General features: G+C 36.8%; 1 protein-coding gene across 24 annotated transcripts in view; it reads right to left on the bottom strand.

The window, feature by feature from the left end:
- The window catches only part of PTPRD (protein tyrosine phosphatase receptor type D), a 2,527,413-nt gene that overhangs the window by 67,691 nt on the left and 2,445,394 nt on the right, over nt 1-14,328 (bottom strand). For all 24 annotated transcript variants that reach the window (XM_070794551.1, XM_070794552.1, XM_070794555.1 and 21 more), the window contains one exon: nt 13,428-13,551. In XM_070794551.1, the coding sequence (XP_070650652.1) occupies nt 13,428-13,551 (124 nt within the window). The remainder of the gene's footprint in view (nt 1-13,427; nt 13,552-14,328) is intronic.

Below are 14,328 nucleotides of genomic sequence, written 5' to 3'. Positions count from 1 at the left end.
TTAAAACCTGGCAAAAAAAAAAAAAAGGAGTTGGACATAAGAGTTGCTCATGAATCAAGAGAGGTTGAGGATTACTATGTTGAGACCCAAATCTTTCAGTTCTGAAGGATGTAACTAGAGAGAGATGAATTTCATCTCCAGTATAATAAAGCATTTTCATATAGTCAGAATCAGAAAGGGTATAGATTTCCTCCAGACATAATGAGTTGCCTATTCCTGAAGGAACAAACACTTTATTGGGATATTAGCATGATACAGGAGATACAGGAGATAGCAGTAGAACCTGTACATGGTCCCTTTTTACTTTGGGAAAACATGAGTCTTGGATTTATTAAAAAAAAGAATATATTCTTTATAATGGAACATATGTTCCCAAGCTAAGATTACTATATTTCAGTGATTGCCACTTGCAATTACTTTGACTGCTTTTCTGATTCCAGTTGTAAAATCGATCCTCTCAAGAAAAGTAATGAAAGTCAGATGGAGGCTACTGGGTTCCAAGATGAACACATGGATATGAAATACCAGCAGCATCAGTGAAAAGCCTTTTGAGCAAAAACTGAAATGCACGGTTGGTTGTAACATTATTCATCTATTACAGCTACTCAAGAAGCTGTTGGGGTTCTGGCAGCCCTTTGTTGATAAAGATCCTATTCCTCCCTGACACCGCCTTACTGCAGATTCAAAGGACAGTTTAAATAAAGTCCTCAGGTTACAGCCACTGGGAAGCATGCACATCTCCATGTCTGTAGGATTTGGTTCTGAGCCAACAATGAGTCTACTGTATAACACAGGGAAAGCTCACTTTAAATAATGTAATTTAGCAGGTAACATTAAAGAAATGATAGAAAAGATTCTGGCTAAGGGCCTCACTCAGCTACCAATACAGAGAGAACTTTTTTCCCCCAAAAATTCAAAAATGGAGAAATCTGGTTTAATGACTCAGAAAATACATCAGCTGGGCACTGTGCCATTTCTTCCTTATCAAGGGTAACAAATGTGTCTGAACAATGCATCTGAAGACAGAGGTAGTGAATGTGAGACACAGATGTAAAGAAGCGGAATCAGACCTAGCCTACATTCTTGCATAAACTTTAATCAGCTATTACATAATGAATTGTTTTTTGATGTATTGCTCAAGTTTGAATAATATGTTGTTATTATATTTTATGGGGAATAGGTTGATACTGAATAAAGAGTCGGGACAAAAATACAAAAATTCTGCTTGAAAATTATTAGGCACCTGGATCCATATTGTATCACCAAATGCTTTAAGAATTTGGGACTTGATATTGTGCAAAGAAGAGAATTGAAAACAATACTTCCACACCTGGGAGAGCTAATTGTTAGGGTAATATTTATATCCTGAAAATAATGTGAGGATCCTCTTTATATATTTTGACACTTGTCTGTAAGTAGGTAATACCTAGAATAAAAGTCTCCTGGCAAATTGCTTTACACACTCTGACAAAAAGACACTTCCACTAAGTTCTATCACATGTTCTTTGCAATGTGGAGATATGAGAGTCTACTGTGTTCTCTAGCAGCTCCAAGGCCAAGTGTGTCTTATATTCATACAACCCAACATAATAAGCTGTGCAGAAAGATGAATGAGAAAAGATCTGAGAAATAATGGTGGCTTGTACTTCTAAAAAAAACATTAACCTCAGATTGAAAGCTAAGGTTAAAGAGTAGTGTGTTTTGAGTAGACAAGACCTCCATTTTCAATCTGACATATTTAGAATGATTTTTCAGCCAACTCCAATGGAAAAAAAAATCATACTATATTGACTTTCCTCTAATGCAGTGCAAATCGGTGTGCACTACTAATTCATGAGAAGTGTGTAAGAATTAACTGAATTCTGGGGCTATGTTAAGTAGAAATCTAACTTAAAATGCAGAACTGAAAGAATACAGAATTACTGTCCATCAGCTGATTGCTTTTATTTCTTGGATTGGTGAAGATTTGTCCAAAACTACAGTAATGGTGCCTTGCTTTTTTTTTTTTTTCTTTTGAGAGGAAAGAGTTATTAAAATAGCAAGAACTTGAAAAAAAGATGTCTGAAACTCATCATAAGTAGAATCTTAGGATTGGTCCTGCTGTAGGCACTCTCTTGGTCCCAGGTCCTACAGGCACAATTGGTCCTAAGGTCATTGTCCAAGAAAAACAGCTTAGAACTAGACCTTGTCCCTTCCTAGGCATCCATGGCTTTACTACATTTCTAAAAGTATGTTTTCATGATTTTCTAATGCTTTTTTTTTCATTAAAAATATTTATTTATTTATGGCTGCAATGGGTCTTCATTGCTGCACACAGGCTTTCTCCACTTGCAGTGAGGGGGGCTCCTCCTCTTTGGGGTGTGCCGGCTTCTCACTGCAGTGGGTCCTCCTGTTGTGGAGCACAGGCTCCAGGGCAGCAGGCTTCACTGTTTATGGTGCATGGGTTCAGTAGTTGCAGCCTGAGGGCTCCAGGGTGTGGCTTAGACGTTGTGGCACATGGCTTTGTGCCAGTTGTCCCTGCGGCAAGTAAGATGTCAGACAAGGGTTCGAACCTGTGTCCTCTGCATTGGCAGGCAGACTCCTAACCACTGGACGACCACGGAAGTCCTGATTTCCTGTGTATTGTTTCATGTGTATTCTCCAATTAATAATAGTCACGTATGTAATCCCAATACCAATAATAGTTATCATTCTAACCTAATCATCTAATAAGTGAGAAAACAGGCTAGATCTTGTCTTCATATTATACCCCACTATCTTCCACATTCCTATCTTCTAGTTTGTTTCATCAGTTAATGGACTTGTTTTTTTGTGGTGCTTAAAAATACTACATACATGCTTTCCACTGGGTCTTTGTGTTTTGGACAAACTTAATTTGGAGCTATAAGACTCAAGCCTTTAAGAGATATTGTGATTCAAACATGGTTGGGTCAGGTTTAGGCTCTCATTTTATATACTGGCAATTGCTAGTTACACTATTGATGGAAAAATAAGCCTGGGTGTGAACTTTGGGCTCCCTTGTTTTTTCTGTCTGAAAAATTTTGAGAACTTTTGAGTTCAACATGCAGAGGAAATGCCATTTTTCTTCATTTAAGCATGGGATTAACATTTTAGAGCTTTATAATGATTTTCTCCCATATTATTTGAATATTAGCAAATGGAGAGGAATTCTTGGAAACATGAAGCTATTTGGTTTGAAAGAATATTCCTGATGAATAATTAACTCATACTGAGAAAGGCTTTAAAACCTTGAAAGCATGTTGAAATGTCAAAGAACATACTATCTGAGTTGTTTTGTCCTGACTGGGTTAAAATACTTTTTCTTTTCTTTTTTTCCCTTGTTAATTTGATGAGAAATAATTGGGTCATGTGGGTCTCGTTATTAAAAAAAAAAAAAACAACAAAATAAACAAACAACTTGCTTTGCACTCGATTTTTCAGGTCAGTAGATAATTTGATTTGAAAAGATTTCTCTTGTTGAGAGGTGTTTATAATTATAAAATGTTAATAATAAGGCCTTATGCTCTTCAGTGAAAAAGCAGGACCCAAAATAGTACATAAATTATTTTATTAATGTGAAAGTAAGTAATCATATGGACCAAGTGTGTACTTCTGTGTCATAAAAGTTGTGATTCGTGAAACAATACTAAGAACATGCTAAGACTTCAGAGACATTGACCAAGAAACTGAAACTCTGGGTTAGGGCTGCTGGGAAGTTGCTCTTTGACATCTGGGCAGTGGTTCAACTTGTCCAGACCTCTGACTGCTTATCTGCTAAACAAGGTGTGCTGGACAAATTGATTCCCTCAAGTCTCTTTAAGTTCTAAAATAAGATTGTGTCTCTGTGGTGTTCTTAAACTTCTTGGATTCGGAAATCTCTGTGAAGTGATTTTACGGAGAAGGCAATGGCACCCCACTCCAGTACTTTTGCCTAGAGAATCCCATGGACAGAGGAGCCTGGTAGGCTGCAGTCCATGGGGTCACTAGGAGTCGGACACGACTGAGCGACTTCACTTTCACTTTTCACTTTCCTGCATTGGAGAAGGAAATGGCAACCCACTCCAGTATTCTTGCCTGGAGAATCCCAGGGATGGGAAACCTGGTGGGCTGCCGTCTATGGGGTCACACAGAGTCGGACACGACTAAAGCGACGTAGCAGCAGCAGCAGTGAAGTGATTTTAAGCTATGTAGAGCCTTCAGTGGCTGTCAGATTAGGTAGGAACACGCTCTGATGATCGTTCAAGTTGGTTCCTACTTCTTCTACCTCTGATGATCTGTGATGAGATTTATAGGTGTGATTGATACTTTAAATCTTGACTAGAACCCGGTAGGGTGAAAAATAAACAGATTCAAAAGCATGAGGAGGTGGTAGGACTAGGCTAGTACATGGTCTCTTCAGGAAAAACAGGTTTCCTTGACTTGCGGAGGTGAGAATGAGTAAGAGACAGAGTTAGAGGCAAGGTGGGGAACCCCACTCCTGGCTCTAGAGGACAAACTACTGCAGCAGCCCAGAGCGGGGACCAGAACGTTAGCTCGTTGGCTGGCTCTGCTCCAGCTCACAGTGTGGCATCAAAGCTCTAGTACTTTCATTTCCTTTCACTTCTACAAACCCTTTGTGAAGTTTGTGTCAAAGAAATTTTTTTTTTTTTTTTGGTAAAGCAGTTTATTCCCTGTTGTAAGATAGAAGTACTCAAGACCCACAGAGCACAAAAGCTACCTTTCATTTAATCAGTAAGGTCTCCTGCTCCACTTCAATACACAAATGACAAAGAAAACCTGGGTAACAACCATGAATTGCCAATTAAGACCTAGACTGTAGTTTTTACAACCCACAATTCAGAAAAAAAACAAAACAAAACAAAAAATGTTTACTTTGCTGACACCGGCAAAACCATAGAACAGAAAGTAGATACATAAAATCAAATAATAATTTACTAGTAAATTTATTTAATTTCAAGGGACACAGGCCTTCCTTCTCCTTCAACTCACACCATGGCAGCCACTCACAGCTGCATCAGAACTAGCAAAACGAAGGCTTCTCTTTGCAACATACCAGAAAAAACAAATGCTTCTAGCAAAGGCACAGGGTTTTATCTGCAGAAGTCTCCCTGGATATGAATGCAGTTTGGCCAAAGACCCTCTGTGTTTCTACCAAATGCAGGATGATTCTTTTTATAAGTGTGCCTTTCTATGTGGGTTCTGCAGCTGGTCACCACTGTTGAGTTATGGAGGAATGGAAACTTTCAGAGAGTGTGTGAACCCAGCCTTCACTCTCCCAGTGTGTTCTCCTTTCTTTGGTTTTCTATGCCTTAGCACTGCTGAGGAGGCTGGATCATGAGAGTGCCTATAGAGAAGGATTCCAAGATTAGCTACACTTATTGGGGACTTCTCAGCATTGTGGTGGAAGGGACTCATTTCTAGTTAGGGGACACTTTGCCCTGAAATAAAGCAGCGTTTGGGCCACTGCACTATGGCTGTTCAGCTAAGTCACAGAGTTTTGGTCAACTTAGCTTGTATTAATATACATGTACATATATGAAAATCACTCAGTCGTATTCAACTCTTTGCGACCCCATGGACTATACAGTCCATGAAATTCTCCAGGCCAGAATACTGGAGTGGCTAGCCTTTCCGTTCTCCAGGGATCTTGCCAACACAGGGATCAAACCCAGGTCTCCTGCATTGCAGGTGGATTCTTTCCCAGCTGAGCCACTGGGAAAGCCCAGGGAAGCCCAAGAATACTGGAGTGGGTAGCTTATCCGTTCCCCAGCGGATCTTCCCGACCCAGGAATCAAACTGCGGTCTCCTGCATTGCAGGTGGATTCTTTACCAACTGAGCTACAATTATTGTAGGGCTTCATTTCACAATGAAGTAGTTAAAATCAAATGCAGAGTTTCAGCAGGAGTTCTGTGTAGGACACTCACAGTGCCCGTCTCCTCATCTACATCCTTATATATGAGCAGCACTATCACAACATTCTTACCCAACATCCCTGTGAGAGTTTCAAATGAGTCAATTAATTTGAAATGTCTAAAATACACATTGGATACTAGCTATTCTTATGATTGGTGTGATCAACAAAAATGAAATAAACCTACTCATTTCTGAATACTATAGTGATGAAAAGAAACCGCAAATCTGGAAGGCCTCTTCCCTATTCTTATATTAAAAAAAATAATGGAGCAGACAAAAATAGTCATTTTTTAACTTTCCAGTCGTGTACAACCTGCGCCTATATTCTACAAACAGAGCCACACACAGATGACACAAGTCTCTCTGCAGCGTTAGAGTAACGGAGTGTAGCTTCATTAGCACAGCCTGCCTAGATGTACCATACAAATGAAAAGAAAACCCCAATAACTGAACAAAGCAATGGAGATAAAAATAAACTCAGAGCTTTCTGATTTACTCTTCGATTAGCTTCCTGGGACCAAAAGTAAAGGAAAAAACCAACACAACCAACCATCCCTTAAAAACGTTTTTTCTCCTTTCTAGGTAAGAAGCACCCCAGGGGCAGGCTGAGGAGGGTGCTGGGAATAACAGACCCCCACACACTTGCTCTGCTGCTCACAGGAGAGAGGTGCCATTTAAATAGCTCTAATTAGTCTTTACAAAGCCTGCAAGTACCTTGTGAAATCGTTCCAAGTTTCCGGAGGTGAAATCCCATCTAGCTTTCAATTTAAGACAAATTCAGCTATAAAAATTTGACTGTGCACTGTTCCTCAAAAAGAAAGAGGTCTTTATTTATTAAAAAAAAGGATCACTCTGCAATAAAAGGATTAAATTTTGTCATGCTTGTAAATAATTAACTTGAAAACTGAAAGACTGGAAATGTTGAAGAAATGGAGCTAACTCAGTGATTGATGTTCTAAACAATATGAGAAAAAATGAACTCAACCAATATGGGATGAGATTAGACAAGTTTTTGTGTGTGCATGTGTGTGTTTTAAGATGAGGCATATTTTCTAACCAACTTCCTTCAGTGGTGTAAGCAGAATTTCAAGAGCAAAATAAAACAAACCCAGGTGCCCACAAATGAGTCATTAGTGTCTGGGGTATGGGAGGAGAGGAGTGAGGAAGAGAGAGAGAGACTGAACCAGGAGAGAGGAAAAGGAATCATATTAATTGATTTGATATCACATGACAGCTATTAAAGGAATTCTTGACTGAGGAAAACGATTTTAATTCTTTAATGTAGGTACTTCATATGGAACATTTATATTCAGTATAATTAAACATTTATTAGAAAATGTTGGATAGATTGCAGCTATTGATTTTCTTGTGTTTGTTTTTAGTTGTTTTTACTTACTGAAAATATATATGGTTACTAGATATGGCCTGTAGAAAAAAAAAAAAAAGGGTAACCCCAGCATGGGTAAGATGTGTAACTGGAGAACGTTACCATGTGCTGCCAGCTGTTTGAATGAATCAGTAGACATTTACCATTTAACACTGTAAGAGGAGGCTGCGACAGGGCTTCAGTGTAGAGCACAAGTGTGGTGGCAAACGGCAATCAACAGTACAGGGGAGGATCAGTAGTTTCTTCTCTTTTACTTTTTAGATTTAGATTTATCTCAGGAGCAGTGATTCGGACAGCTGCTCTCTCATTCTAAAGGTGCTAAACTGCCCATCTCACAAATAATCAAGTTGTTGTAACAGCATCTATTTTCTTTACAGTTGGAATTTTTTTTTGAGTTGTCCCTATCACGCAAATCAAACAGCAGATAGTATATTTTGGATTTCCATTTAAAAGAACACATTCTTCCCCTTGTTGAAATCTGTAATGCTATTATAGATCTGGTTTTCATTTATCAAGCACCAATGTTTTCTTTTGCTTCACAGAGTGCTGCAAATATATGCAGCTTTTTCATTTGGATAGTATTAATTTTTCCATAGATCATAAACAAAAGATATTCCATCTGTGGATAAAAGGATCTATCGATAGTAATTCACAACAGTAATGATATTTCCCAGTATTTACTAGGCATTTTCTTTTTGCCAAACACTCATCTAAAGGCTTTATATGCATTAATTCATTAATTCTCCTAATAATTCTTGGAGGCAGGCATTATTATTATTAATTCTATTGCACAGATGAGGAAACCAAGGCACAGTAACTTATCCAAACAAATTTTTCAGAAGTAAAAAGAGCCTGGGATACTTTCATAGGAAAGAAGTTCTTGAGAAATACACACAGGTCCTTGTAGGAAGGTACCCATTACAGGGATGAAGTGAATAATGATGAATGAATGGTTTGAAACTAAATATATTCCCCCCAAACTAGGAAAAAAATAAAACAAATCCATATTTTACTAAGCTGCTTTTATCAGATTACAAACACTAGTGTTACAAATGCGTATGGCATGAAGTGCTTTATTCTTTGTCATTTCTAACTCTTAGATAAAACCATTTAAACCTGGTTTTGTAGGAGAGACACATGAGCCAATAATTCTATTTGGGTAAACCCTCTGAATTAAATATGCCCCTCTCCCCACTCAAAAGAGCTAATAATTTCTTAATGCCCCAAATTTAATACTTATGTATGATCTTTGGATTTAGAATCAACCTTCATAATTTTTCAGAATAGCAGGGACACTCATGTATGTTCTCCTTTTAGGAAGAACCAGAATGAAAGACACTAAGTCAGTGCTCCCGAAATTGAAGAATACACTTGCAACGAGACTGTGCATCCATGATCTCTATGAAATTAGTATACAGATGTGTGTAGGTGCCTTTTGTTTGCAAGTGGAATTTGAAATGTTCATCACATTCTAAGAAGGAACCAGCTCCCCCTAAAGGGTTAGCTGAAGTAAATGCCATGCCCAAGGTCACATAGCTGCTAAAATGGGGATTTAGTTTCCAGTCTTCAGTCTTACCTCTTTCTTCTTAAGATACCTCCAAAAATATAGTAATATTAAACAAACAAAAAATCCACCTGAAAGCCTTTTATAAGTTGCTTATTCTTTGGAAAAATTCACTTTAGCTTAAGTCTAAGAACACAATTGAAGAACTCTGGCTCTAAGATTTCTACTGTAAGTGTTTCAAAATGTATATTTCAAAATTCCTAGACAGTTTTCCCAGTCAAAAGGACAGTTTTTGAGTTAGGTTGACATGTATAGGCTCCATTATCATGATTCAAAAGTGGCTATAGTCCCAAGTTGCCTTTTGGAGAGAATAGCCATCTTGAGTCCAGTTTACTCATATGTGAGAATTTTGGCTTTGCCAGTTACTAGCTAATGCCTTTAAAAAAGCTACTTGACTTTAAAAAGTTTAGCAGTTTCCTCATCTCTAAATTTTATATGATAATGACTAGCTTTTGAGGTTATTCTACACTATCAATAAAATCTATACATGATTTTATACACTATATATAAAATCTAAGACATGATGCCCAACACATGGTAAATACCAAGACAGTCATGTCTATCATAATGTCTTGTCTTTGTTGCTTAATTTAAAAGGAGGATTTTAAATTTTGCTCTTGACATAGGCCTGGCCAATGACTTAAAAAATAAATTCCATGTCAACATGGCTTTAAAGTGAAATGCTAATTACAATCCTACTAATAGAAATGTAGTACTGGCAGCAGTGAAGAATCATAGTTTAGGGGAAAAAAAAAAAAAACTTTTTTTATTCTGGACTGTGATAATTAGATTGATAGTTACAAGGCATTACAATAAATAATCTGCCTCTAATTGATATTCCTGAATTTACAAGAAGTTTAAGATACATAAAAAGATATTTGAACTAAGAAGATCACCCGTTAGGGACAGATGTAACATTCTGCAGCTGTAAGAGTCTGATGCATCCAGGTCACTGATGATTCCCTATTTTATGTTATAGCCTCAGGAAAGTTAGACCATAAAAAGAGAAATGAAATACTAAAATGTGAACTTTGTGTTAATATGAAATGATAAAATGGATTATTTTAGTCAGAAAGGCAAGGCCGGGTGTTCGTATCCATGCTAAGTTACTTAGTTAAGTCACCTCCTGTATCAGCGGGAGAGCAGAGTGAATGATGAGGGCCTATGGAAGCCTTGATCAAGGAATCAGAAGAATTCAATTCAAATGTAGGCTGTATTAGTTGTTCATCTTTTGCACTGAGACTCAGGGCTGATTCTCTGTTTGAGCTTCAGTTTTCTGATCTCTAAACATGGATACCTATCTATACCAATAAAATATTTATACTGTTGCTTCATCAGACTGTTATGAGTATAGTAAATAAGATAGTTGATGTGAAAACTACATAGAGCTAACTCTTAGAGAACTCAAAAGTGAAAGACATTAGCACTGTGAAAACTGATACTCAGAGAGATCAAAGTGACATAACGAGTTAGTGACAGAGTTATGACCCAAACCCAGATTTCCATGCTCTTTACATTTTGGTTTGGTCCCTTTCTCTTTTCCTACTTGAATGAAATTATACTTTCTAAACAAGTTTGGAGTCTATAAGATTAAGCATATCATTATATATTATCTTATGCACATATAAATATTAATTTCCATTTAGTCTTTTTTGACAATATTCTAAGTCAATGAAGTAAGCCCTATCATATCTCTCAGGAATTATTATTTTCTCTTAAGTACTGCCTAAACATGTTGGGATGCCAACAGGAACTGCATTGGTCAGAAATTCACTTGTGTTTTCACACTGCTTACCATCTAATTCAATAATTGTGAGCATTTTGTAATTAGGACTCTCTTAAATTTATTTTGCATTTTCCCCAGCATACATAAAATAACTGTAATTTGGAAATACATCATGAAATGTCAGTATGTTCAAGGAGTTCAGTAAACACATCAGTGCCCATACACAATTCCTTATTCTTTAAAGTTTTTCCCTTGTCATCTCTCAATGGAAGAATGTTAAAAGTTTTGCTTTATTAAACCAAGATAAAGACAACACAAGTCACTGTGACAACTCCCAGTTTTTTCTTTAATGTCATCAGATCACTCTGCAAAGTAATATGAAGGGAGTGATCAGAAACACTGAGAGAAGAACAACAAACAGATCCCATATAAAACACTCAACCACAGTCATGTACGTTATCACCATGGGTGGAACCCAAAACAAGCACATTAAATTTTGTAAAATGTATGTGAAGTCACACTGCATTTTACTATATTCTAAAAATCTGGCTCTGAGCTATCAAAGCTCCTTGTACAGGAGAAGCCTCAGTTACTGCTTCTGTGGTTCCAGATGCTGGCATTTTTTCTGTGCTTAAGATATAGGATGATTGCTTTTCCTCTTAAATATCTGCTGGCTAGGGCTTAGTCTAAGATAAAACTCTGTTCATGCTTGTAATCTAGATTAAAGCTCTCTGTATAGCCCATAAACTTCAATTAAATGCTTCTAACCTTTTGCATAACACTTAAAATTGAAAAAACTTTTGGTTTCTAGGTCAGCTCTAGATTTAGGGTGTATTTGTGGACACAAAGCTATAAAAAGGCACGTTTTAGTCTGATTCAAGTGCTTTGGATCTTATACTGTAAAAATAGCATGGGAATGAAATGTGCATAGTTTCCAGCTATTATAATAAAGGTACAAGGAGGAATATTCTTTGTCCTTTGACGTACTTTACTGTTATGATGGTGGAAAAGAACAGGTTAAGGAAAATAATGACACGGCAGACAAAAGCATAGGGAAGTGGTGGTACTGAGTGACCTAATTCTGAGGGCTTTGAAACAACGCTGCAGGGCAACAAAGGCAGCTTGACAAGTGCTCCAGCCAAGACCATGCCAAACGGGTTCTCCATTTCTATTCATTTATTTTATTGTTATCATTTACCTTGCTTCACTGATGACAAAAAAGATTTCTCTCCTCTATGTGTGACTCGGTTTAGTTTTTATTTACCATGAAGATAATTTAAAAGCCATGAGACAAGAAATTGCTGTTGTTGTCTTTTACATTTTAAAATGGGAAGTAAAGTGTAAGCCCTGTATGGTAATCATCCACACATACCATTCAGTTTCTAACCAGGACCTCAAAAGAAGCAACTACCAGTGTGACACTATCCTGCTTGAACTAGCATTGGTGAAACTTTGATAAAAGTGATATTTTTTTTTTTTTCAGTAAGAAAACTGAACAACTAGTATCTTTAATTTCCACAAAAAGATTTATTATTTATTTTTTTTGTTTTGTTTTGTTAGAACATTTTCCAACATCAAAAGTAAAATCAATTGTGAGAATTTTACAAAATATATCTATGTCACATAATACCATTTTGAGAAAAGGGGACTGAGGTATGGACTTGCTCAAATGCTAAAAGATATAATGGTTCTTGTTCTAAAACTCGAATTTAACGTGCTGTTGCCTTTGGTGCTGACTGGGGAAGTTTTGACGCAGAGACTCATTTTCAGATTAAATTGGGATACTAGGGAGGCAGGTAGGACTTGGTCAAGGTTATGAGATAAAGTGGTGGCCATCATAGATTTTGGAAGCAGAAAACAGGGAAAGATACTTGAACAACTATAGGTGAAAATATTTCAGTTGTACTGTTCTAGAAAAGGACTGGGTCTGAAGCTGGTATTATTTAATGTTTTATAAAACATCTGGAAGAGAGTAAGCAGTAACTTTTAAGTATGAAAAAGCCACAACGCTCTTTCAGATGCCAGTGAGCATGAATGTGGTATGTGGCAGTTGGTGGTCCAGGTTAGCTGTTACGACAGAGGGAAGGATTTAAGTGACATTGTAAACTACTTTTTAAGAATAGCAATCCAATGCAGTGCTTCAGCCAAAAAGACTAACAAAATGCTGAGTGTTGAACACAAGCTCTTAAGTATTTTTTAATATGCCATGTGAGAAGGATTTATTATTGGAAAGAGATGAATGGATAATACTCTCATGAATCCTTCAGAGAAGCTAGGTATATTTGAGGAGTAATCCTCATCTTCTAGGAGCAATCCTTCCTTCTGGGATAAAATCCTTAGTACAACTGATTACCAAGCAGTCCACAAATAGATGAGTCAGACATTTCTAATGTGCTTTGTTTTTATTAATCACCACATCACCGATTCCTAAACTTTTGATTGTCCTTAGTGATTATCCAGATTTATATGCAAACAAGCTCCTCACCATTTTCAAGTTACAGTCTATGGGCATCTTCTGATAATCACCTGTTCATTCATAACCATCAGCAAGCATCAGTAAAACGGGCAACCTCAATTTGCTTCTCTTATATAAACATGAACTAAATGATCAACCTTTCATCCAGGGTGGAAGCAAGAAGGTATTGAGGGATGCCCTGTGTCAAGAATACTGTGTTCCAGTACTGGTATATTTGTATGAAAAAAGTGAGAATAAGCAGTGCCTAAATCTTACCTAACTATGTTCATAGATGACTGAACACCTAGTTAAAACTGTATTTTCATGCACACATTTAAACCCATGGAAATAAAGGTAAAAATATTATCTGCATTTCCTTACCTTCTATTGCTGATAGGAGAACTCGGGAATGATCATAAGCAATTACATTCGCATATCTGTTCTTTGGTTTGTTTACTTCCAAGTTTGAATGTTCCCATGTGAACTGCTGGCCAGGGTCAATCGACTTTAAAAGAAAAACAGCACACATACAGAAAATCAATACTGAATAATGTCAGATTATAGGCATTTATCACAAGTAACAAACGTGATTTACAAATAAAATTTTGAAGTTACACTTCATCAAGATGATCCTAGCTGTGAAGCTGAACACTGATTTAACCAGCATAAGATGAAGTGATTAGTCATTGGAAAAAACAGTGATAGTCACCAACATTGATTCAAATGGGGGAAAAAAATCAATATAGATGTTCTGTTAATAGTGAAAAGGCAGGTTTTTTTTTTTTTTTAACTTTTCAATTTTCTTCTCTGTTGCTGTAGTTTACAAGTTATCTTGGTTCAATATTCCTTCCAGTTCTGTGAACATTATTTTATCCTGATTCTTCTTCCTATTCTTTCCTTTCTGGACCTAACCTCCTTCTTTAAGGTGGCAGAACATTCACTGGATTCACTGGGCACAAACTCTTCTTTCACCTGCAGGTTTACATCATGATGGCAACTTAGAATTTTGTCTGCATCTCTGTAACATACTACGACCACCATCGCATGGCAATTTGTACAATTAAAACAGGTAAGAATAACAGTAAGAAGAAAAGTCAGTTAAATCTAATAATCATCTTAGAATACTAATTTATAATCTAATACAGATAGGATCTAGTCACTTTTTAACTTATCATTATATATTATTATGTTTACAAAGTTCGCTCTTTATTCATTTTAAACTTTTTTTTTTCTGATTTTTAATGCCTTTCCTGATGTCTTAATTCAACCAAAGTTGTTCTAT

This window comes from Bos indicus, chromosome 8 (assembly GCF_029378745.1).
Source record: "Bos indicus isolate NIAB-ARS_2022 breed Sahiwal x Tharparkar chromosome 8, NIAB-ARS_B.indTharparkar_mat_pri_1.0, whole genome shotgun sequence".
Taxonomy (NCBI): Eukaryota; Metazoa; Chordata; class Mammalia; order Artiodactyla; family Bovidae; genus Bos; species Bos indicus.
The sequence above is the reverse complement of the archived record's forward strand: the minus strand, read 5'-3'. Positions and strand labels throughout refer to the sequence as shown.